The sequence below is a fragment of the Anas platyrhynchos genome, chromosome 21 (assembly GCF_047663525.1).
Source record: "Anas platyrhynchos isolate ZD024472 breed Pekin duck chromosome 21, IASCAAS_PekinDuck_T2T, whole genome shotgun sequence".
Taxonomy (NCBI): Eukaryota; Metazoa; Chordata; class Aves; order Anseriformes; family Anatidae; genus Anas; species Anas platyrhynchos.
The window spans coordinates 10,086,031-10,110,997 of record NC_092607.1 but is presented as its reverse complement, the minus strand read 5'-3'; the positions used below and the strand labels follow the sequence as shown (position 1 = coordinate 10,110,997).

Below are 24,967 nucleotides of genomic sequence, written 5' to 3'. Positions count from 1 at the left end.
GCGTCCCCAGCACCACCAGGAGCCGGCAGGTTGCCCTTGCCCAGGTTACCTGTGCACAGCGGGGCCTTTCACAGTGCGGAGCAGGGAGCTGAATACAACCAGCACTGTGGGGGCTTGGCTATAGGCTACCCTTAAATAAAGCAGCCAGGGATTTAGCTCTGTTATAGGCCTCTTTATGGTAATGTGGTCTATGATGTGCTGCCAATACTACAGTCTTCCTCTTCTCCAAATAGCATCAAGATTTTACTGCATAATTACCTTTTTAATACGGATTTCTGTTCAGAATCTCAACAATGTTGTCCTAACTATACTGACACTGTACCACATCACCAATATGTTGTCTGATGCATCACTTTAATTCGCTTTATTTTATTTTTCTATATTTCAAAAAGGCGTTGGACTCATGCAATGCTGAATCCTCATGGCTTCCCCCGTGTCGTGGGACACAGTCATAATAACTGTACCAAGTCTGGGAGGTTCACCTGAGTCTATGAACTAACCTACCACTTCCCCCACCTCCTCAATTAATGTTGGAGGAAAGAATGTTCTTCAAATGTGTCCTGAGCATTGGTCTGTCACTAGGAAAGGACCAAACCCTTTCCCCAATGGTCTTCTGCCATGTCCCAATGAACTGAGATTAAAATGAGCTGCAACAGCACCTTTTTTCTTAGGCTAGGTTTCACTCTAAGCAGTTACACTGACATTTCTATGCAGCTTTACTCTGGCAGATATCAAGACAAAACTAAAAACCATTTTCCAGGAGAACATTATTATGCATTCAAAGCCAAAGCTTGCTAGCAATTTGCTGCTTTTTTCATACTGACAGTCCTATTGCCTTGACAAAACAAGAAGATTAACAGATGTTGAAGGTATCTTGGCAAACCCTGCAAGAACCGTACCTCATATAAAACTGTTTATATCTTACATCTAGCTTACACGTTTGTAATGGAGGCATATGGTCACATATCTCAAAAACACATTTAAAGGTGCCATATCCTACTGAAACAACATTAATTCTTTCACATTTATACCACTTCCACACTAACACTGTTGAGGTCACTGTGACCCTAGCAGTATCGTAGAAAACTCCTTAGCATCAGAGCAGCCTAACCTTGTAAATGCCTAATGAAAACATCAGTATCCCTTGATGCCAGACTGTTCCCATCACTCAGTCTAAACAGAGCCCAGTCCAACAAATTGAGGCACCCCAAGCTAATGCCTTTTAATTGGTTTATTACCCAATTAATAGAAAACACAGAGAAATCCTCCCTCAGACAAATACCTTCTTTTGTCAGCAGCAAATCATCACTTATAGTTTCCAGAACTTTTGATACAGTAAATGGACTCATTGAATTCCTGAACCAGCTTTTCATTAAGAACTGATAATTTGAGCATATGTTTCATAATAATCCATTTGTGATCTTTCAAACAGCATGGCAGAGTCTGGGAGGCTCTTAACCTGCTCCAGAGACATGGTAATTTTGGCACACTGCTAAGTGACAATGTGGAGCAGTTCCTTGATGGTTAGGTTTGTTCAGTTCTGTGAAGTTCCAGGACAGAACAGCCTGGTCACAAGCAGTGTTTCTCTCCTGCTGTCTGGAGGGGAGCCCACATGTCCCCCCTGAGGGAACAGGAACCATGTTTCCCCTGGTGGGTGTGATTTGCTGGAGTGCAGCCGTCAGGGTGGGAGGCGAGCCCCAGGCCCAGCCAGCAGCAGCCCAGGTTGTGCTTTCCCACCACGTGTGCCTCGCTGTCCAGGTGTGACGTGTCTCATCCCTCATGGTGCATCACCTGCGGGGACACAACCTTCAAGTTAGACAGACATCTGGCTCAGCATTTTGCTCTCTCTAAATGAATCTGTTCTTAATTATTTAAACGGAGCCTGCTTAATTATTTGAAACACTTCTATTTTTTGAAGCTGTTTTATTTGATCATCAAATAAATATGTTTAAAAAAACTAACAGGCATGACGCAGTGCTTAAACATCGCTTGGGGCTTGTTTATCTGTCTTCGTGTTCCATGCTGGAATGTGTTTGTTGGGGCCCAGCGAGTACCTCAGTGAGTGTCTGTTAAGGAACACAGGCCTGATGACCAAATAAAGGGACCGAAATTAATGTTACTGGCACGGAAGAAAACCAACATGATTGGCAGGACCGCAGCCTGGGTGCCCCAAGGGGCAGGAGGGCGCCCAGGGAGGCGCTCAGGGCTGCACCCGCCGATGACCGCACGCCTCCCCGCCCCGCCTGGCGCTGGGTGGCGGCACCTCGGCGGGCAGCGGCGCCGCCAGGGGGCGGGCGGGCCTGTGGGGACAGGGGGACAAGGGGACAAGGGGCTGAGGGGCAGGCGGACAGGAGGACAGGGGGCAGCGCCCCGCCCTGCCGCCCTCCCGCCGCCCTCCCTCCTCCCGCCGCTCCCTCAGGGCAGCCCCTCCCCTGCCGCCACCCCATTGGCTGCCCCTCTGCGAGCCGCGTTCCCCATTGGCTCTCAGCTCGCGCGGCGGCGCCGCCGATAGGCGGGAGGCAGCGGCGGGGCGGGGCCAACCCCTCCTCCTCCCCCCCCCCCTTCTCCCTCCCCCTCCCGGCCCCATTTCCCGATGCTGCCGCCGGGCGCCTCGGCGGGGCCTGCCCGCCCCGCGCCGCCCGCCGCCCCCGGGGAGCGGCCCCGCGGCCGGGACATGGCGGCCGGCACCGGCACCGGCACGGCCCCACAGAGCCTCCAGCACGGGGAGCGCGAGCAGGAGGCCGAGCCCGAGGGCGGCAGCCGGCGGTGGGGAGCGCAGCACGCCGGGGCCCGGGAGCTGGCAGAGCTCTACTCGCCGGGTGAGGGGGCGCTGAGGGGGATTGGGGGGGGTTGGGGGTCTGTGAGGGGGTTTTGGGGGTGCCGGGGTTTGGGAGGTGCCGGGGTGGGTGCCCGGGGTGCTGCCCTGCCGGGAGCTGCCTCATGGGAGGCCGGGGAGGGGGCTCCAGCTGGGGTCTGCCTGTCACGTCCTCATTATCGCTGTTAGTATCGGCGTTATTGCTGCTACAAACCAGGTGAAGGGGGTTGGTCACAAAGCAAGGGAACAACCGGAGCCTTCCCTTCAGGATATTCCCAAGGGCCTTGGGGTGCCCGCAGGAGGGGCGTTGGGGTTTTGGTCGTGGTCTGACAGAGCCCAGCACAGCACAGCCCGTAATTCTCTCAGCCCGTCTGTGAGGTGCAGGGTGTGAGGTTGGCCGTGAGCTGCTTCACGCGTGCAGGCTCAGGCACAGGGAGATGTCGCAGCGCTCGGTGCCGTGTGCCCGTGGTTCCTGGCAGGTCGGCCCAGCTTGTGTCTTCAGAGCGATCAGTGGGTCAGCAGGAGCTCTGGCTTGCACAGAGCCGAGTAACGATAAGCAAACACGCGTTGGTTAATCTGTCAGTTCTCTAGGCTCTTCAGGGCAAGTCTGTGCCCATTCCGGCTTGTGTTGGTTACATCATCCGTGCCTTGAGAGAAGGAGCAGGGTGACCTTTTCCAGCCGTTGGTAGCGATCGCTTCTCTGTAAAGCCCAGGAATCAGTCACCAATGTAACCTGCTCACCGTGCTCCTGCTCATAAGGAAAAGACTCCGCTCCCCAGGCTACCTGCTGTCCTCACGTTTACCTGCAGATGGAAGTTCCTGGGAAATCTGCGGAGCAGTGAGCGTAGGGGTGTGTAGCAGAAGTGACTTGTAAGCTTTTAGATGTGCAGATTTCTCCTGTCATTACATAAATAACTTATGTAAACAGTGTCAGGACACGTTATGGCGGAAGCATGTGATGGTGAACTACTGAATTCTTAATAACACAGATTACATACAACCATGCAGAGTGAATGTGGCTCTGGAGTACTTGCACAACCTCTGTGTGTGTACTTCCTGAGTTTAGCACCTTATCCCTTCCTGTGGGCCAAACATTTAAGTTTGAGTACTTTTTAAACATGAATTACTGCTCTTCTGGCCTTCAGGCCTTTGACTGCTTCGTCTCCCAGTCTGTCCAGAGCTGGAGCTGTTTTTCTGGACTCAGGTGTCCTTGGACGGGTGGTCTTGGGATCCCCATGTTCAGAATACGGACGGTATTTGAACAGACTGAACTCGTGGGACTTGCTTGTAAGGAGCCCAGCGCTTCCTTGCAGTTAGCTAATTGTTCCGTGAGGACCTACCCATTTAACTCCTCTAATCAGGGTGTGGTTTTCTTAGGCTGGAAGTGAGTGTTAATTAATTCTTCCTTTCATTACCCCAGGGATCTCTTTATAGAATCTTGCTCATTGTGACCTGATGCTGTACTGAAATACACTTGTTCTTGTGTCTTACTGTTAGGATTCTCTCCTCTGCCGCTCCAGAGGACATGAGGTTCAGTATCCGTGCCCTTTCTAGAACAGATCTCTGAACAGTAGGAGTCTTTGTTCAGGCTTCTTTAAAAGCTGCTGCTGTAGGCGCAGCGGGGATGATACCGGTCCTCTTGGATGTTCCCAGCCTCCCTTTTGTTCTGTGGTGTGGCGTTTGGAAGGAGAACTGCGAGCAGGCAGTAGGTCAGTTTAGCAGAGCAGTGGGCTGGGAGCTCAGCTCCTGAACACGAGGTGCGGCCGTGCCAGGGCGTGCTCTCAGGGTGTGCTCTCAGCCCATGCTGGCGGCTCGCCTCACGCCCAAGTGGCGCAGTGCGTGCGGTGCCGCAGGGGCAGCAGCAGCAGGAGGCTGCAGGAGCAGCTGCTCGGGGCAGCCACGGGCGAGAGGCGGCTGCACTGGCTGGCCCCGGCAGAAGGCAGAGCCTGACCTGGCTGGGCCGAGGTGGCAGCCCAGATCTCACCCTGGGATTTAGCTGTTCACCTTCCATTTCTGGTGCCTTAATCCACATGGGTCTCACGTTGACTGGTCTCTTAATCTTAACATCAGTGCCTTGTGAGGATCTAGTGGTGATTAGCAGCAGAAAGCTGCCTCTCCGTCTGAATATTCAGAACGCTACCACATCCTGGTGTCTGTTCTTTTTTTAATCGGCATTAAATTAGGTTATTGTAGAGGTGCTAAGTAGTACGGGAGGATTCGTGCCAGTTATTTCTCTCTGCGTGTTCAGTCTCTTGTCATGACAGTACAGCTGAGAGGTTGTAGTTTGCTGTCTGAGAGCAGGAAGGCAAAGGCAAGACCACAGGAGTTGAGGGTTAAATTAAGTAAGCTCCAGAAGTGTGCTTGCAGTGTTAGGAAAGCAATTCTATGGCCACCAAGATACGGAGTGATGCTTTTTGCTGTTAGTACAACAAGGTCTGAGATTTTGAACATCATGTCCCATAAGGTGATTTAACTGCAGGGCTTCTGAGGCCAGAAGCCCTTGTTCCCAGATTCAGCTGTACCAGCAGCGCTGATATTGAGCACCACACGAATTTGAAAGATGTGATGCAGAGGAGCTTTATGCCAGCAACCGCAGGGAAAGCAAACTAGGACAATATGAGTTGATGTCTGGTTTGTCGCTGTTATTTTGGGCAAGGGCAGAGGGGAAGGGGTTAGCAGTGGCTCAGGGAAGAGGAATGTCACTTGACAAACTACTCACACCTCTAATGAATAATAAGCCTCTGTTTCACTTCCCTGTCAGACCAATGGAGCAGGTCATCCAGGCAGTACAACAGCTGTCTGTATTATTTCAAACTTCAAAATGTCCTCACAAATGAAAGTAAAACATGCTCTTTTCCTTCTTTTCCAACAGGGAAGAGGCTACAAGAATGGATCTCTGTCATCTTATGCTTCTCTCTGATCTGTTTCAATTTTTACAATCTTCTCTTCTACTTGCGACTGGAACACACGCCCTCCATTATTGTTGGGATATGTAAGTAAAAAATGCTCGCTTTTGTCAACAAGGCAATATTCTCTCTTGTAATGCTGGAAACAAACATCTCATCTCTTATGCTTCACTTCCTACTGGAACAGGAGAGAGGCAGTTGTGCGCATGCAATAGTTCCTGCAAGTGTAAGGGCTCTTCAGAGGGAAAATAGCTGTCAAGGCTGTTGGAAACAACAATCTAATCCACAAAATTAGAAGAACTTCTTGGAAAGCAAAAGTTCAAGAGAAATCTTACAAAAGGTGTCTCAGGCATCAAACAGGCTTGATTTAGAAATAGAGAAATAGGTATTTGTAGCATTATGTTTTCACGTCAGGATGTGAATTTTGGCCTTTATCCTGAATGCTGACGTCTTTCCTGCAAGGTAGCTGGAAATTCCAGGTGCAGCTGTCGTGTAATAAATGTGACTCTGGGGGTCTCCTTACTTTGATTGGAAGTGGAGCCAAGCAAGCTCAGTCTCATATCTTTGCCTCAGATGTGTGGAGCTGTTTAAATTGCCTGGATCTTGGCAGTACAGAGCTGGTTCTTCTTGAATGACCCTTCAAGTATAGTGTAAGTTGCAAATGCTCTGCTGCTTCCTTGCAGTGACAGAGGGTATGTCTTCATGTGGGATGACAGAAACATCGCTGTTCTTTGGCTCTCTGCTCGTAGATCTGTGATTGCTTTTCTTTGAATTTGGAGTTTAGTAACCAAGTTGTTCTTACCAGGACTGATACTTTGATTTAAATCAACTTCCCTCTTTCTGGGTGTTGGTTGGGGTGGGGAAGGGGAAGGAAGAACTTGTTTCTGCATCCAACCATGGACTTTCAGAAGTTATTAGGAATGCAGTATTGGCTTTTCTGCCTTACTGAAGGAAATGCTTAGCTTAGAATTAGGTGGCTATTAAGTGGGTCTCTACAAAGTTCATTACATCAACCAAAGTCTAAACATGCGCAGAACTTGAATGCTCTCTAACACTCGGAGCAAAAAGTACTGGTGTTTCTATGAGCTTCCTGTAATGAGCATAGTAATGAAATGCTTTTGCACAGAAACTTCCTGGAGAGTGAGCAGAAGAGAGGGCAGGGGAAGGGGCTGAGCTGCAGCTGTGGTCATCTGTGGCTGATTTGGTCTGTTGGGGATGTCCGGCCAGCTCCGGGTAGCTGGGTCAGCCTCCTCTAGGTGACAGTGCTCTGGGGGCAGAACTGTCACCATCTGTAACGTAACCCTACTCATCTGCTGTCTGTGCCATGTGTATTTTTTTCTAAGTACTGGAAGGCTTTAGGGATTTCCTTGGAAAAGATACAGGGAGATAAACTGTGAGAGAAGCTCTGCAAACTGTGTCTGTTGGCTACGTATGTATGGGAGGGAACACGAGAAAAGATTTAAGTTTAGAAACTGGGAGTCAGCTCTGCAGCACATACCCTTTGTTATTGTCTGGTTTGGTGTGAGGGGAAGAAGAGAACCGTAACTTAGCACTTCACTGGACTTCCTGTATACCTGCAGTGCATACTGATGGCTATATTAACGTCTGCCTTTGGATGTATGCTGGTTACATGTTTTTATATGAAATGCGTCCTTAACTGGAAGGAGAATAAATTCATTAGGGCACCATGTAAACTGCCTACAGGTGTTCAGCTTCTGAGCTTTACAGTGAAAGCAATTTTTCTACGGACTGTGTGAGGCATTGCGTGTTTCAGAAGTGATACTTGTTCACTCACTATCACTGTTGTGTATTACTAATGATTTAAAAACCCAGCAGATTCAAATAGTGATAGGTGCTGTGAGTTTTTGTCAAAGCTGAGAACTGCTAACAACTGCTTAGCTTAGTCTTGCCTGCTCTGACTGATCAGGTGGAGGTGCTGAGAGGAACAGAGGTGAGCATGGCATGAGAACTGCTCCGTGCTGACGGGGGCAGATGTGGGAGAATCAGTAACGATTGCCCGCCTGGAGTGCGTGCAATCTGTTTGCAACTGGCTGTCATCTCAAAATTAATATTGATAAAAGCTCAAGTTCTCTGATATCCTGTTTACCAGTGTAAGTGATAAAGCAGCCAATTCACTGATAATGCTATTTAAGCAGTAGTGAATGATTAAAGCAGCAGAATCTGGATTCTGTGCAAATAAAGCAGTGTGGAAATAACTGATAATATGTACAAAAATGAGTGCAATAAAATAAGGACTGTGCACACTGTTGGTTTTGCTGTCAATGTATTACTTCGTCAGGCGAAGCACGGCTGATGTCTCACAGCGATGATTAGCTTTTATTAAGTTTTGTGAGACTTCTCTGTGCCACGGGTAATATAAAGGAATATTGCCATGGGTGCTGTCAGGTGGCTTTCTGCTGAAAGCTTTCCTGATGCTTACGTTAGGATATTGACCTTTGAGTTGGGATCACAGACTAAACCTCCTGCTAATAAAGGAGCTTGAACCAGCTCTGTCTTGAGTTCACATCAGGTCTCTGTCTCTGGAGATTACAGTGATGTGAGAAGTCCCTGGGTGATCCCTGATCCGAGGCTGGCTCTGATCTGCTGCCCTGGCTGTTTGGATGGACTTTGGGATGCCCGTGTGCTCTCGTGTAAATGCCTCCTTCCTGTTCAGAAGCAGGGAGCAGTGTGGATGTCCCGTGTCCCTAACTAGAGGCTGGTATCCTTGGTCCCAATGCCTTTACAAGCAGGCAGCTGTAACGCGGTTACGCTGTAACTAACTTAATCTGGAGACTGCTGGGACAAAGGTGGTCTGCTCCTCCTCCTGCTGGCCGCCTGCAGGCACCCACTTCCTCGTGTGATGGGTGCAGGCTGCTCAGAAGCTCGGGCGGCGTGCTGGGACTCTGGTGCTGATCCAGCTGCAGGTGCCCGGTGCAGCAGGCAGGCGCCAGTGCTGGGGTGCTGCAGCCCAGCTCTGGAAGCAGCTGTCTGTGCTGATAAAAGCTCTCATGGGGGAGAGGAAGAGGAACCCACGTGGTTCTCTCATCTCCTGCCGCTTCAGCAGGCGGGAGGCAGTTCCTTTCCCTTCGCGTGGTCACAGAAGTGTAGGCAGAGGATGGATGACTTTTCTCCTCTGTGTTCAATCCAGTCCCGCCCTATTCTGAATGCCTCTAGCTGCTGAGCAGTGAAAATTCCCCTCTGTGTGCGAGCTGGCAGCTGTGCAGACTGGAGCCTGGTGCTCTGGTTGTGCAGATGTGTGTGGTTAACACCGGGGTGGGCCTGGCTGGGTCGGCTGGCTGTGGTGGGTGCTAGAGCCCCCTGTTTTCAGCTGTAACCCAACTGTCCCTGCTGCAGGACTGCATCCTAGTGCTACAGCCGAACCACAGCAGCCTCAGCCGCTTTGTTAGAAGCTCAGCAGCACCAGGAAGGCTGGTGTAGGTGGCCTTTGTGTGTAAGCACCAAAACAAATGAGATTACTCTTGAAAGCTCTTACACCTCCAGGCACGTTTGTGGTGTCGAGCATATTACTCAGTGCACACGAGGTACGTGATATGTGCTATGCTGATAGCAGCTAGAGAAAGGTGGGAAGCTGCAGCATGGATTCCCTTCCCTTCTTTCTCATCCTCATGACTTCCTGCAGGGTTTTAAAGCCTTTTTGTTTTTTTGCCACATTGGTTGACTTGCATTTTATCTCCAGACGTCTTATGTTCTTAATGGATCTTGTTTAATTGCAGCCCTATGAAAATTAGTTATTAGGCTTGTGTTACCTGTTCATATGGATAAAAGTCCCCCACATATGCTGATACATTTAGGGACATCCTGTGACACAGCACAAGGTAAAATGAGTCATTGCTGACTTGAGGGACAGTAAACTAATTCCTGTAAGGCTTTTATCATGTTTCGTTATTGCAGAAGTTGTGGGCTGGCCAGAGGGCGCTTGCAGGAAGAAATCACTTGTTTCATTTTCAAAACAGAAACCTTTGTCTCAGGCTTGAGCAGCTCTGCTGCAAAGCTGTACCTTGCTCAGCTGCATTGCAGAGCCGAGTGATGACCGTGTAATGTGCGAGAGCTCTGGCACACGGTGGAGGAAAAGCACTCCTAGGCACAGGCACTTCATGAAGTGAGCTGCTTTGATTCTTGCTGCCCTACAGCAAGAGGCAGAACCTTCTGGTACAATCGTGATGTTAAGATGAGTTTCCACTTGGAATTTTGATTTAAAAGATCTTTGAAGGTACAGCAGGAAAACCTCAGTTAATGAAGGAAAATTCTCCATTGGGTGCTGGCCTGAGCAAGAGAAGTCCCCTTGGTACCTGCTGTCTCGTCCCATCTCAGTAACTGTAGGTAGCTGTGTTTTAAGTCCTAAACTGTATCACCTTTTGAAGACAGACCCCACAAGTTGTCATTGAAGAGGTAAAACTTCGATTCAACTACTTGTTGCATTTCCCCTGCACTGACACCGCCTGTTTGTACCGCACCATCTCCTGTTAATGCACACAATGCAATGGAGGAACTGAGGAGCTCCAGGGCCTTCCTGCTCCGAAGGATCCTGGGGGCTGTCGGTCTCAGAAGTGGGGTTACGGAGTGTACTTGGGCAGATGATTTGGCACCAGCTACCTGTTCTCCATGTAGTTTGGTGAGGGATGGACTCCCTCAGCGTGCCAGTGGCTGTTCTCAGCAGGACGGATGGAGGAGGTAACCTCGGGGGGGAGGTGAGCCGTTCCCCTGCTGGGTGCTGTGGACGTGGCCCCATCTGCGCTTCCCTGCTTGTGTGCACAGCGGAGGAGATACTGCTCTTTCTGTCAGCAGCGGGGGCTGAGAGACAAAGGAAGCTGTGTTTGCTCACTGTGTTGTCAGGGGCTCTCTTAAAGTTGCAGGGACTTCGGCTGGAGGATTTACCAACAGGTCTTAGCGGCCCTGGTTTGCTTCGGATAGCGCCTCTTTCAGCTCAAAACACCGCAGTGCTGGAGGGCTGCCCTCATGAAGGAGTGGGCTGTAGGGAATGCTGCCAGGAGTGGCCAGCTCGGTGAGTGCAGACCTCGAACACAAGTGGTGTTATCGCTGCTCACGTCCCCAGCCAGGCCAATGTGTAGGTGTTGGGTCTCCCAGGGTGTGGGCTCCTGTACACAGAGCCGCCCGGTGCTCCTGAGAGCTGAGCGCACCCGGGTGGTTCCTGGGGGACTGTTAAGTGGAGGAAAGCAGAGAATTGGCTTGGTCATTCTTACTAATTAAAGTGGTGTTTGTTTTTGTTTTGTTTTCTTTTTTGCAAGAGTAAATTTTTCTCTTGATTTTAATTTAGTAGCCATTATTCTGTTCTCTTTGTTTTCTTCTGGAATGGCGTAATTGCTTTTTTTTTTTTTTTTTTTTCTGAGCATGTGTCACCCACAATGGAGGTACTTGTTTAAAAACCTAGCGCTCAGGTAAAGTTGGCAGGATTTTGTTTAAACGTGCCAGCTGTTCTGCAAACTCTCTGTCAGCTGGAGAAACAGTAGGAATAGCTTGCTGAGCACTAACAGGCTGAGGGTAAAGACAAAAATAAAATCAGGCAGTTCCTGCTATTGAGCTTATCGGATAGTGACTCTAGCCAAGTCGTGCCTCTGGTAGATGAGCATTTGCTCCAGGATCTGCTGATGCTTGCCTTCAGGACGGGCAGTACCCGGGTTCATCGGGGCTCTCCTTTTGCTGGTAGCTTCTGGCAGCACCACAGGCTGTGCGGGTCCTGCCCCTGAGGCTCATGTCTGGGTCCCTGTCGGCTGGAGGTGAGGTAAGGGATGTGCCTGTGCTCCCAGCGGTGGTGCTGGGGGCAGTGAGCTCACTGAGCAGGGAGTACCTGGGAGAAATGTTTTTTGTGTTAACATGCTTGCACAGTAAGGTTGTGTGACAGGCTGGGCTTCTCCTAGTCCCTGCAGTGTGCATATCACAGACACCGCTATTTGAAAATCCAGCTATAATGTAACATGACTGTTATCTGTAGGTGGATCTTTAGACCCTTCCTTTATTTCATGGTTGAGCTGTTCTCTGCTCCCTCACACCAATAGCTGTGCTTCTGACGGAATGGTTCTCCTATGACTTAACCAAAGCGATTACCTCTTCTCCTCTGGGCTGCCGTGCTCTGTGCTTGCCCACATGTTGGGGATTATTTTCGTAGTGCCCTAACTTGCCACAGGACCAAACCCCTGCCTGCTCTGTGATAGCAGTGACTGCATTGCAGTAAAGCACTGAGGGTGGGTGCAGATGATAGCAGTTTCATTTTTATAAGCATACGTGTAACAAGTGGCTGATACTCCAGCATCTTGGTGTCCAGAAATCCCAAGATTTCTCTGCGGAGTTGGCTACTCTGCCCTGACTCAAGCACTGTACTGTTCAACTACTTCCTAGTCACTGATTTGAAATGACTGTGCTTACTGATGTTTTACGTGATACTACTGTATAACTCTTTGTTGCAAACCTGCAGCATAGCTGATCTGCTGGCACCTGGTGCCTGAAACACACAGCTCTCGCTGGGCTTCCTTCTACCCTGCGAGCAGTCGGGCTGCGGGACACGGGCTGCTCAGACAAGATGCCCCTGTTGAGGTGGAAGCTCCCAGCCCTTAGGTTGGTGCTCCAGGAAGAGGAGGAGCAGGAGCTCTTCTGTGACATGAGCTCTTGCATGTTATGTGGCTTCTGAACCAACCGCAAGCAGCAGCGAAAACTCCTGCTCTCAATTCTGCACCTGGGTCAGCTGCGCTTCAGCCCTGCCACGCTGTGCCAGCAGGTGCTGGGGCTGCTGTCTGAGTGCTTCTGCAGCCTCCGGCAGGTCCCAATGGGGGTCAGGTGTGGGGCTGGGATCCTCAGCAGAGCCCCGAGGGTGCTGCTGTGCCTGTGCCAAGGGTCACAGGTACAGGATGGCTGGAGGAGAGCGGCCGTCCTACTAACTGTGTGCATCACTCCTGAAATGTCTGCAGCTGACATGAGTTCACTTGCACGCCTTTGCTCTCTCTCAGTGTAGGCCTCTCTCTGTTCTCCTGATTCAGCAGTCTGCTTGCACAGCCAAGAAATCCTGGTGTTCTCAGCGTGTTCTGCAGCCCACTTAAGTGCAGTGCCTTCTCTCTGTGTTTTCAGCATAGCTGCTTCTTCAGCAAGAAACCAGAGCCGGGCTGCTCCTCCGCGGCCCCTGCCCAGCAGGTGGGAGTAAAGGAAGCGCTGTGCACAGAGCAGCAGTTCTGTCACGGATCCTGCTTCTAGGAGCGTGTGAATCCACTGGCTGCAGTTCAGATGTGTACACTGTCAATAGCCTCTCTTCCTGACCTTATGATTAATTTATAACTCATGTTCCGGGTTGTCAGGCTATTGTACCTCACCCTCCCAAACCTGATGGCAGAGCATCAAGATCTGTACCACCCTAGAGAAGTAACTGGACACCTGTACCTTGATTTTTTTTTCCCCTCATTTTTAACTTGGGGACAGTGCTGGGTGATGAGAATATTGAGACTAATTCCTTGCAGACAGGATGCAGTGTTACAGCGCTTGCCATGTATAACCTGTGGTACAGTCTCTGCTCCCTTCTTACATCTCTTCACACACGACTGCTGAAGAAGCAGCAAGCCCCTCCGCGGTACAGCTGCGATACGGCTTGTGGTGGTTAGCTTTTCCAGCCCGCCATAGTGTAATGCACTGCTGCAGGCACCCTTCATTCTTTCCTCTGAGCTTTTAGCAGTTCTCAACAAAGTAAGATGAAATGTCTATTGAACTGCTGGTATTTTGTCTCCACTCTTGTTGTTCCTCCTGCTGTTATTGCAGACTCCGAGGATAACGTGTGCTGGAGGCGCTGTGGGTTAACCGGGTGATTAGCTCGGCAAGAATGGTATTTGAGTTGTTGTAAAGCAGAGTGCTGCTTAGATATCTTCCCCCTGAATCAAGGCTGTTTGCTCTTTCAGCTGCTAGATGCAGATCCAAAAGCTATTGTGCTCCACCCTGTCTCGCTGTAGCCTACATGTGTGGTCTGAAATAAAACAAGCATACTGAATGTGCTGGTTCGGAAATCTAAGCTGTGTGCACCACAGTAAGGTGAGACAGAAAAATATCTTCTGTATACAGAAAGTATCTCCTGCTGTAGAGTTTGGGCCGATGGGACTGAATCCAGATGGATTCAGCAGTGAGGATCTATTTTCAACGTGGAAAGAAATCGTTTGGGTGTAGCAGGTGCTGCAACAGTTGATCCTGATTTTTTTTCTGCATTTTTAAAAAATGACAGGGGTGGCAAAAGGCATGTAGAAGTGAGGAATTAGCTAAGCAAAAGGTAACCACAAGGAGGGGTACATCTGTACTGCATGCGCTGTAGGAAACTGCTGTGTCCTGAAGCTTAAGAGCACGTGATCAATAGTAACAGAACAGCCTGGTCTTCATCTGTGCTCTGAAAAAATGCCTGCTCTTTAGCAATCCTGCTAATGTTAAAGAACCTCACCAAGCTGGGCTCTGGAGGCAGCTGACCTCAGTGCCCTGATGGAGCAGGAGGGTCAGGTGAAGCCCAGACCATGGCCAACGTAAATAAGCTGTGGGACTTCAGGGAAAGATGCACATTGAATTATGTCCAGAGAAAAACCCACCAGATTGTTTTGAGTTTGTGAGAGGGGGAGGAGTAACAGGATGCCCTGCAGTCAGAGCAAGGTGAACTGGTATGCCAACAACTCTTGATTTGGATTACAAGTAAGTTGGAAGTGCTCTGCCTAGCTGTGTAGCAGGCAGAGGTGTACCTGCCCATCACAGAAAGCCTCAGTCCTGTAACTGAGAAGCTGTGCTGGGAAAAGTCTGCAGAGAACCAAATGCTGGCCGGTGGAGGAGAAAGCCAGGAGCTCTGCTAGCTTCACAGCCCTCTGAAGAAGAGTTGGTAATGCAGTTGGAGCAAAACAACCCTCCTGCATGGCACCTGGCCTTGCAGCTCCCTGCTGCTGGTGCAAAGGCTGCTACAATGGGTGACCTCCCTAAACACCCTGGCTCTGGTAAACATCACTGGGGGGAACTGCAGAACGGCATTCCGGCCCTTCTGAGGTGGCCCTGTGACTGCCTTGGTTTATGTGGATGGCTGTGGGCAGTTATCAGGCTTCTGGGAAGTGAACTGCGAGGCGTGCCAACTGTAAGTGAGTGTGCCTTGTGCTCTGAGTCAAAGGGAGTAGGGCATTGCTAACTAAGCTGCTTTGAACACACCATCGTTGTGGTTCTGTTGCTGTGACTCATTTAACAAATGACTGCAAGTTCTGTGTGTAGCACTTGAATTGGCATGAGGTTTGTTTGATATCTGGGGAATTTGCACTGGGGTCAGACAGTATCAATTCCCAGGTGTATATATAAAGGATTTGACTTCTAACCAGTAGCTGTGCTGCAATCTGGGTAGTGCTTCTGCTGTTTGCTTTTTGTAACCAGAGCTGCAGGTAAGAGGTGTGTGCTGCCTCGCCCTTTGAGAGTGTTAGTGCTGACCCCACAGGGAATCACCAGGTGTGCTTGTGTTCACCAGGTGGGCAGCGAACAGCCAGCTCTTGCTGTTCATGTGCTAACCTGAAAGGACAGCACTGCAGTGAAACAGAATCCTGATTCGTAATCTGGTTGTTCTTCAAATGTGGGCCCCATTCAGGCAGTTAATCTTTATCCAAACCTTCTCGGAGCAAGACGTGCAGGCTCGCAGTGCTGCCTCTGGATCCTTGTGTTCGTTAGAGGGCAGCATCTGATCATCTTCAGTCCCTCAGGCTTGGAGGTCCCAGGGCAGTGTCACTCTCTGTGCTGTGTTGCTATGTTTCCCCAGCCTCCCCATTAAAAGTAAGGACATCTTCTCTGAATATTCTTCCTCAAAAGTGTCGTGAGCCTGGCAGGAGGGCTGATGCAGGAGGGCATCTCAAACTGTGCCAGAGACTTTGTAGCTCCAGGTCTTGGGAACCTGAGGGTTTCTTCTACAGATGAAGAATGATAGGGTGCCTGTTAAACACCATCCAGCAGATCGGTGACTGACTGGGAAATGTACTGCTGTTCTGATCAAATAGCATCTAATATCCTTACTCCTAAAGGTCAGTGTTACTCAGACACCTGGGTGAGAGATTGTCCAGAACAGGAAGGCAAAAATGTGACTTTGTTTGCCAGAACTGAAAATCTCCTTTACTTGACCACAGTTCTAAAATTCTCATGGTTGGCATCTAGAAAAATCTTGTTGCAGCAACCTCTGTTGGATGGTGTATCTGAGTTCATATGGACACATCACAAGTGTAGGCTGCCCTTGCACAGAATCGTCAGATTGGTTTCCAGGGCCTCTGCCTGTAGCATTGTGAGTGACATGGTCACAGCGCTGTATGACATTCCAGTCTTATTTAGTCAACAGTCTTGCTGTACCAAGGAGTGGTTTCTTAATTGGTGCTTACGTAGAGTTACTGGAGTTCAGTGTTCCTTGCTTACAGACGTAAGGGACCCAGGGAGAGGAAGGGTCTGCAGATAGAAATATCTCTTGGGGTAGCTTTAACAGATGTTCTGTAGCCAAGTAATCCCTTAAACACCATGAAAGAAGATGGGCACGTACAGGGAGAAGGTGCGTCTAAAATAAGATCTAAGTGAATCAATTTAATTTTATTAGTATTTTGTGTACCAGCAATTGCAAAGATTTCCAAGCTGTTCTGTAGAGGAGTGGTCAAATACAAAGTCTTGGTGTAGCTGTAGTGAAGATTGTCCAAATAGTGTCTCATTAACCATTACTGCTAGCTGGCTGATCCTAGTCAGATAAAAGTTCACAGCCACATGAGATCTGCCCAAAGTTAGAGGTAGGTAAGCAAATAAACTTCTAAAATGAATAGAAAATGTGAATGCTAGTGAAAAATGCTTTTGTGTATCTAACTGTATGTGTCTCTTCATTCAAGTTGCAGGAGTTATTACTGCTGACTTCCTATCAGGATTATTTCACTGGGGAGCAGATACCTGGGGATCTGTGGAGCTACCAATAGTCGGAAAGGTTTGAGATTCTTATCCTTAAGCTTGAAAAAAAATTAATGACATGCTTTTCTGAAACTATTATAGTGTTCTCAGCTGTTAGACAGGTACTTTTCCTGTAGTCTTGCCAGTGTAACCAGCTCTTCCACCCAGTACCCTCCTCCTCTTAAGTGGCACTTGGTACAGTGCTCCCAGGGCTGTGTTTACACTTGACCTAGGTGACATGTGCAAGGTGACACTGTTCCGTTTATCGCCCCGATTAGGGTTTGCTCACAGTTTTGCAATACCAGTGTTCACAGGCCTTCCCAAAGGACGGTGGGCATGGCCAGTTGCACACCAGCGTAGAAACCTCACCAGAGACAAGACTTGTGTAGAGCTTCGGAAAGGCTAATAAATGCCAAGAAGTGCAGAATTTACCTGGCCTGCTTCATCGGGAGTCTATTCCTGGAGCTAAATTCTCTAAAATCTCTGTTGAAAATACAAAGAAGCTTTAGCAAGAAACTTTCTAGTTCTGTGTGCACCTGCACCTTGTTGTGAATGTAATAGTGTTAGAATGGTGATGACTGAATATTGAGATTTCAGGTGTATTATACATCTGTGGCTACAAATGCTGGATGCTTAGACGACATTGCACTGACTTCTATAATAAGCTGCAATCTGTTTTTTAATAAACTTCTTTATAGCTACTATTAATTACTCCTCACAGTGCAATATTAGGAGGATCTCTGTTTTCAAAAAATATATGGGATATTCCTTATAATTATGCAGAAACGAGTGAACCAGCTCAGCAAAATTAAGTCTGTTGGGTTTAGGTTTATTTTTGTTTACCTTTAGTAGATTTGGTAGTCCTTGAATGTCTGTATCTGTGGACCATAGTTCAAGGGGGAAAAAAAAAGCACTACAGGAAGCTATGCACTAAATAAACAACAGAGTTCAGCTTGCTCAGGATACCTTTGCGTAGACTGTACATGATGCATGTGTTGAAGGCAAATAACTACGCATACTTTACTGTCCCTTGCCTACTTAACAGATTTGCTCTTTCCTCTCTGAGATTGTATAATTCAGGTGCTATTTCTAGTTTTTCTATTTTTCATTCCCGTGATAACTCCTGAGTTACGGTGTCATGTTTATCAATTTGTTTTCTCAGGCTTTCATTAGACCCTTCAGAGAACATCATATTGACCCTACAGCAATTACCAGGCATGATTTCATAGAGACCAACGGAGACAACTGCTTTATGACGCTAGTCCCATTGGCAAACATGGCATACAAATTTGTTTCTTTTTCCCCAGGTAAGCTGTTACTCATAACTTCTGTGAATTTAGGATTTTTTGATATATAAATGAGCAGCTCTTAATATGAGGATAAAAGAAGCCAATGTATGGGAAATGACTAGTGCTAGCTCTTGGAAATGTGATGCTCCCTGGTGGAGGGAAGGGAAACTTTTTCTTGAAAGGGAAGCAAACTGTTTCTTCTAGCCCAGTCTGGCTGAGGAATCTTTTAAGGAAGCATTAGAAGTAAATGTACTTTCTACAAAAGGAATCAAACTGCACGCAAGGAAATTCATTGTTCTAAACGTTATAAAAATGCTTCATCTGTGCATAAATAACTTTATTTGCTCACCGGAAGGGCAAGAATTAAAGGGTGAATTTAAATTTATGGATAGGAAATTCAGACTTTAGCTTCCTGTTTGTGGTGAGTTGGCAGATGTTGGTGCATCCTGGTCTGTCTTGTGACATTCTGAAGTTGCTTATGTTGCACTGCTCTTGTGACACTTTTGATAAACCAACTTCGTTGAGGCCCTTGTTAGTTCCTGTAGCAGCAGCCAGGTCTGGCTTGGCAAAACAATGCATTGGGTTTTTTTTGTTTTTTTTTAGTAGAAATTCACATTTTTGTAAGAAGTACTTAAAGATACAAACCTTGTTTTGCAGAAGCATTATATGAAACATGTCCTTGGGAGTGTTATGTCTTTGCCCTCATCATCTTCATCACCATGACGAACCAGATTCACAAGTGGTCTCACACGTACTTTGGTCTTCCACGCTGGGTCATATTTCTACAGGACTGGCATATTATCCTGCCACGGAAACACCACAGGATCCACCATGTGTCGCCTCATGAGACGTACTTCTGCATTACAACCGGTACTGTCATCAGGTTCATAGCTTTTCTTAATAGTCTAGTACCATTCACCTGGCAAGATGTGATTTAGTGACAGTCTATTAAATACAGAAAGACACTGAGACATTGTGAAGCTAACTGTACTCTTAAGTTTTGCTAAAGTTATATAAAGCTATAGTTTTTGCATTAAAAACGTGTGAGGAAAATTCCCAACTAGGCACAGGGTAACTTTCAGTGGGGTAGGCAGTGGTACTGAGGTCTAATTGCTTTCTATCTTGGGAATCTTATGCTAGCGATGCATTTTGCTCATTAAAGTGTTAAAGCAGGTGGTGGGCCTTACACAAGGAGCATCATAGGACTTGCAAGTGTGGCTTACCTTGAATGCTTGCTTCTAAGGCAAAAGCTTCTGGACTTCTAGCATTCATTCATTGTGATTTGGGGCAGAGGAGAAGACAGACTTGAAGAGTATAAGACAGACTTGGAGGAAACCAGCTTTAGGTTCTTCTTATGTCTATACTTGATTTTACACCCACTGTACAGGCTGGGGTACTCAGTCACCAGTGTTGCACAATCCTGAATAAGTTATCATGTTAATTGAATGACTCGATATAAGCTGCTCTGGTTCTAGATTCTATCATTGGCTTTGGCAAACAGTTTGTCAGTTCTGAAATCTCTACCAAGAAACCAATCTAGTTCTTACAGCCATAATGTCATGTAAAAGCACTGTACAATTAAGTCTGACTTGACAGATCATGGCAAAAATCTTGTCACTGTAAGAGCTTTTTTCCAGTTCTCCTGTTCTGAAGTGGTCCAGGTAGAACACTGCAAGTTGATGCTTGACCATTTAGTGTTACTCTTTAGTTGCTTTTGTGTTCTTACCTACAAAAAGAAGTTCTGTTCAGTCAGTGCTTTCTGCAAGTGTCCATATCATGCTGATCTGCCATAAGATGGCACGACAGGTTGTATGCTTGCAGTCTTCCAGTGGAGCAATGTGTCTGCAGCCCTAGTTCTTCCAGGGCAGAAGCGAGGGGGAGGACAAATATGCAAGCATGTGCTATTTAAAATCGGGTCTTTGCTTCATAAAACATGGCCATTAACTGTAATGCACCTGTTAGTGGCTAAGTGCAGAGCACATCTAAGAGAAGACTGCCAAGCCCAATGAGTGTACTTGGTGTCAGAGCTGACCTGTGCATGTAAAGGTCTGCTACTGCCAGGGAAGGGGTCAGGTAACAGAACTATTTGGTGATCCAACTGCTAAAGCGTTTGGACTGCCTCCCATTTTTAGACACTGGCAAGAAGGAGCCTGCACCTTGAGGGTCTGTGCCTGTGCTAATGAGAATTACATGAAACGACTTCCTAAAAGGCATCAGCATAGAGTGAGTTGAGCAGGGCTGCAGTAACACGTGCACAAGGAAAAGTCATATGCAGCTACAGGATGTGGCTGAAAACAGCACCTGTTCTGATGGATCGTTAAGGCTATAATTATGTCTGGTTGGGAAGGATAGCTGTATAGAAATAGGTTGCTTTTCAGCAGTGGATATCCTGAATGTTCTTTCATTTTAGTGTTTATCAGATAAGTGCGTAGTCCAAGGCTTCAGCAAGACACACGCATTCCTGCTGCTGCCAGTGTCCGTGCTGCACGAGTGCTGCTTGGGTCTGACAGAGCTGGTTCTGCAGCAGCTTTTCTGCATCTCAAACTTGCTCATAGTACCCTGCATTTGAGCTATCTCCTTCCTCTAGCGTGAACTGCCACTGCTAGCTCACTGTTTCCATTGTGGTAACAACAGCTCCTTCATTCCTGCCTTGCCTTTGCTTTTTTTCTTTTTTCCAGGACTGTATATGAAATAAAGTATAATGTGTGTATTTACAGAGCAGCTCTGTAAGGGTGGGATAACAGAACCCAATGTATATCCATTTCTTCCTGGCTGTAGAGAAATGTCTACAGGAGAATAATACTTCCCAGTGCTGATTTTTTTTTGTAGCCATTGCAATATTTAATAAGAGGCCTAAAGTTACTATAATAATACATTGTAATAAAACCCTGTGAAGTTGCTTCTTTGTGCACTCTGCAGCCAATTATTTGTGGTTAGGTTGTCTTCAAAACACAGTATCAGAAAAGCCAGTTAGCTAATGTACTAATTAATATCCCAAAAGTGAGATGTAAAGCCCTTCTGAATTCAGCGTGAGGCCTATTAAGCCTGTATGACTTCCAGCCTTCCAGTCTGTATAACAAAACGCTTCTACAGAGCATTCAAAATATACTGAATTTGTAGGCTAGGAGAGCTACATTTAAACTCTTGCTGCATGGAACAGAGGATGATGTTTACTGTTATTTTTACATAAAATGGTAGAAACCTGTCCCGTATCAACTGTTAAGAGAGACTGTTACAGGGAAGCAGAAGTGGTAGCTGAGCTGCACGCTTTCAGGCGTGTGCTGCTAGCAGGGCTGCCCTCTTAATTCAGGAAACGTCCACCTTCAGTGTCATTAAGTGCAGCATGGTACTACAGCAAGACCTCCCCATCACAGGCTTCATTAGCAATCATTTAAGCAGACTTAAAAAGTACTGTGCCCTCTCTTGGTAAAACTAAAGTATGAAAATTTTAAAATAGAAAACTGATATTGGAACTGTCAAAACTTGAGGTTTTATTTAACGAAGAAGTTGGTTTACTTCACTGAGCCTTATTGTTTAGGTTGCAAACTGCAACCTCAGTTTTTCTAGGAAGTGTAGCATTGATAATGTACTTCAGTACTATGTTGTGCACTTTTTTTCCTGCTGTACTAGTTAATGAGAAACATGGGGAAAAGCCAAGCTGGCTTTGGTGACTGGGGGGGGGAATAGCTAAAATTGTTGGGTTGGTTTTTTTGTTTGAATTTCAACACTAAATCTAAGGTGCTACTGATATAACTATCTTGTTTGTAACACATCCCTTCAACTTGGTTTCTTCTCTGACAGCTGTTCAATGGCTGTAGAGTAGTCCCCTTAACTAGCCACACTTCTATTGTGTTTAAAATAAAGAATATTAAATATTGCAATACATTGAACTTTGGATGCTATGATGAACTAATCTTTTTTTCCCTTTGATATCATTTAGGTTGGCTGAACTATCCGTTAGAGAAGATAGGATTCTGGAGATGTTTGGAGAACATTATCCAAGGACTTACGGGGGAGAAGCCAAGAGCAGATGACATGAAATGGGCTCAGAAAATTAAATGACTTTTGCCAGCCTTCTGCAGTCCTTATCTTTGTTGCCAATGTTTTTTGTTTTTTTTAAAAGCCATCAGCCAAACTCAAGACCTGCAAAGAAATAAGACTCTAAAGCACAAACTAAAAAGTGCTAACAGACTGTAATTAAAAGAACTAATTCTTAAAACAATACTTGAAATGAAGATGATTACTCTTACTGAGCACCTTTGTTTAGCCATGTCGCTTACATCTTAGAAAATACTTCATCACTGTATTTCATAAAGCTGTCAGGCAAGCCAGAAGGCAAGACAGTCACTCCATTGGTACGTGGTGGCATTGTAAACGTGTTGTATCAACATTATTTAACACTTCAGAAATAGCTTGTTGCCTAAGACCTATGGGAGAATGGTGACAACAGTTTGTCACTTCATGTTTGAGTCCAAATACACTGCATGAAAACAGTGTGTCAGTACTGGAAGCCTATAAAACCATCACTGTTCAATGCACTTAGTGTTTGGCAACCTTATAGTTTCATCTTCACTAGTAAGTAAAACTAACTGATGTAATGTGGAACAGACTTTGAGAATCCCACTCCACCAGTGGGCCACGAATCCTCAAGTGTCTTCAGTTTCCCTTAATGTAAAATTATTCTACTCTCTACGTGGAATTGAGCAAACCGTTTCTGCATAAGCCTTCAACTGTACCTTAAGAAGCCTCTGCAGAGGGGGAGGGCACCCAGTACAACACTTGCTCGCATTTGTTTGTGTGGAGTGCTCACTGATGAGCTTTCTATTAAGTGTTTCCTACCCTGACAATAAATGTTTAAAATAGTTATAGCATTGGGCACATTGCAAATAGCTGTATTCAAGAGCTCAAGGTATCAAACTTGTAATGTTAGAAGGGAAATGTCAATGACTGGTGTTTTGTTCTTTTTTTTTTTTTTAAGGTGCTTGCTTGTTTCTGTAAATAATATAAAGCCTTAATCTCTTCTGGTGTAATGGAATAATATTTTAATGTGATGTTTGAATGTATATAATATATTTATAACAAAGCAGTTGGATAATACTAATCATGTCTGTCTTGTTGCTCTTCATTCATATATTCTCAGTGTTTAATATAAAATCTTGATTGCTATTCTAGGCAGCTGAGTATTTTTCAGCCTGATAGGTCTTGTTTAGGTTGACGTAGTTATTTCTTCAGTTTAGTAGGACCTTGACCCTATGGTTCACCAGACTTCAGCACCTTTCCAGAAGTGCAACTAACTGCAACAGCATTGGATGCCAAGGAAGAGCTTTGCTGCATTGGGGGGGAAAGTGTTCCCTTAGGAAATTCTGAAGTGTTTACATCCAAACATCCAATAGACATTTAAGTGGATGTAATTTGCATCTTGTTTCCTTTCTAAATGAAAGCGTAATGAAGGTCAAGCCTAAGACTAGTTGTAAACTATTAAATTCAAGCTGTACTTCCTTGAAGTGCCTGGTATAGAAGGGTTTAAGTTCTAGGTTCAGAATAACCTTGTTCTCAGTTTTTAAGTATCTGTTTCCAATGATAGACCACGTTTTAAAGGGTGGGGACTTGGCACCTCTCCTTCAGTTGAGTCTGCTCAATACTGATGGGCCTGAGCTGGCTTCTACAAATTAAAATTGCAGTTGGCACTGCGGTTACCAAATGTTTAATATGTTTAAATGATTCAAACCCTTAGGGAGAACTTCTTACCATTCCATGAAAATGTCTCCAGTTACCATAGTCAATATTGTGCATCCACCTACATTTGACAGTTGTCGTGGTTTAACCCGGCCGGCAGCTAAACACCACGCAGCCGTTCGCTCACCCTCCCCCCTCCCTCTCTGGGACGGGGGAGAGAAATGGAAAGTGAAGCCCGTGAGTTGAGATAAAGACAGTTTAATAAGACAGGAAAATAATAATAACAAAATAATAATAACAATAATAACAATAATAATATGGTGATAATAGGGAAATAATAATAATATGTACAAACAAGTGATGCACAATGCAATTGCTCACCACTCGCTGACCGATGCCCAGCCTAACCCTGAGCAGTCCGGCCCCCTTCCCCCGGCTAGCCACCCCTATATATTGTTTAGCATGACGTCAGATGGTATGGAATACCCCTTTGGCTAGTTTGGGTCACCTGTCCGGGATCTGTCCCCTCCCAGCTCTTACTGCACCCCCAGCCTGCCCGTTGGCAGGACAGAGCAAAAGGCTGAGATGTCCTTGGCTTAGTATAAGCACTGCTCTGCAACAATTAAAGCATCGGGGTGTTATCAGCACTCTTCTCATCCTAAGCCAAAACACAGCATTCCACCAGCTACTAGGAAGAAAATTAATTCTGTGCTAACTGAAACCAGGACAACAGTAAAGAATGCTTCTACTTTAGTAAGCATTTAGCTGTACACCTGTACCATTATGAGGCCAAGCAGGAGAGTGGCGCTCTGCTCTCAGAGGCCTTGAAGAAGTATGGAGGAGCCCCAGTCCGGTGAGTAGAACAGAGATTTTGGGGAAGAGCAGACAAAAAATGAGATGGTGGTGAATGAGGTTATGCCACCCTTCTAGTACAGGGCTAGTGGGCCAATGGAGGTGTCCCCATACATGGGACCTGGGCTGATGATAATTTTTTTTTTTTTTTAAAGAAAAAAAAATCTTTGTAACAATAGTTTGTTAATTTGCCTTGCCACAGATGTTACTGAGTTTCTTTGTTTACTTCTGTTTTGGAGGCATTCAAAATTTTTGTATCAAAAAAGGAAACAATCTTCATTTTGGACTTAATTTTACCTTAATTTTTGGACCTGCTGACAAACTTTTTTATAAGAACGGTTTAGTTTTCTCTGAGTACAAACCTAGGTAAAATATTACTTGGGAGTCGTTTAATACAGTAAATCTTTTAATAGAGTTTTTCTTGTTTGGTTGGATTTGGGTGTGTGGTCTGCTTTTTTTTTTTTTGTTGGTTGGTTGGTTTGTTTATTTTCCAGTAAAACCTGGAA

The 24,967-nt window shown here is 46.4% G+C and overlaps 2 protein-coding genes across 5 annotated transcripts in view; both read left to right on the top strand.

Annotated features, from left to right (window-relative positions):
* The window catches only part of LOC113841945 (uncharacterized), a 172,229-nt gene extending 169,795 nt beyond the window's left edge, over window positions 1–2,434 (top strand). For all 3 annotated transcript variants that reach the window (XM_072026615.1, XM_072026613.1, XM_072026612.1), the window contains one exon: window positions 393–2,434. In XM_072026615.1, the coding sequence (XP_071882716.1) occupies window positions 393–415 (23 nt within the window). In that variant the 3' untranslated portion in view covers window positions 416–2,434. The remainder of the gene's footprint in view (window positions 1–392) is intronic.
* Window positions 2,435–2,573: 139 nt separating this feature from the next.
* Window positions 2,574–23,034, top strand: PEDS1 (plasmanylethanolamine desaturase 1). Of its 2 annotated transcripts, XM_027473148.3 has the most exons (6): window positions 2,575–2,819; window positions 5,688–5,807; window positions 16,590–16,681; window positions 17,807–17,951; window positions 18,591–18,803; window positions 21,874–23,034. In XM_027473148.3, the coding sequence occupies exons 1-6, from the start codon at window positions 2,594–2,596 to the stop codon at window positions 21,993–21,995; spliced, it is 918 nt and encodes a 305-aa protein (XP_027328949.1). In that variant the 5' UTR covers window positions 2,575–2,593; the 3' UTR covers window positions 21,996–23,034. The 2 variants fall into 2 exon arrangements, with proteins under 2 accessions (XP_027328950.1, XP_027328949.1); XM_027473149.3 differs by lacking the exon at window positions 5,688–5,807 and having other exon boundaries at window positions 2,574–2,819.
* Window positions 23,035–24,967: the final 1,933 nt, after the last annotated feature.

Bases quoted from the DNA above. Each gene is read 5' to 3' on its own strand.
- PEDS1 (XM_027473148.3), top strand. From the start codon at position 2,594: ATGCTGCCGCCGGGCGCCTCGGCGGGGCCTGCCCGCCCCGCGCCGCCC. The intron at 16,682-17,806 runs GTTTGAGATTCT...TTGTTTTCTCAG, and splicing joins AGCTACCAATAGTCGGAAAG to GCTTTCATTAGACCCTTCAG. The intron at 17,952-18,590 runs GTAAGCTGTTAC...CTTGTTTTGCAG, and splicing joins ATTTGTTTCTTTTTCCCCAG to AAGCATTATATGAAACATGT.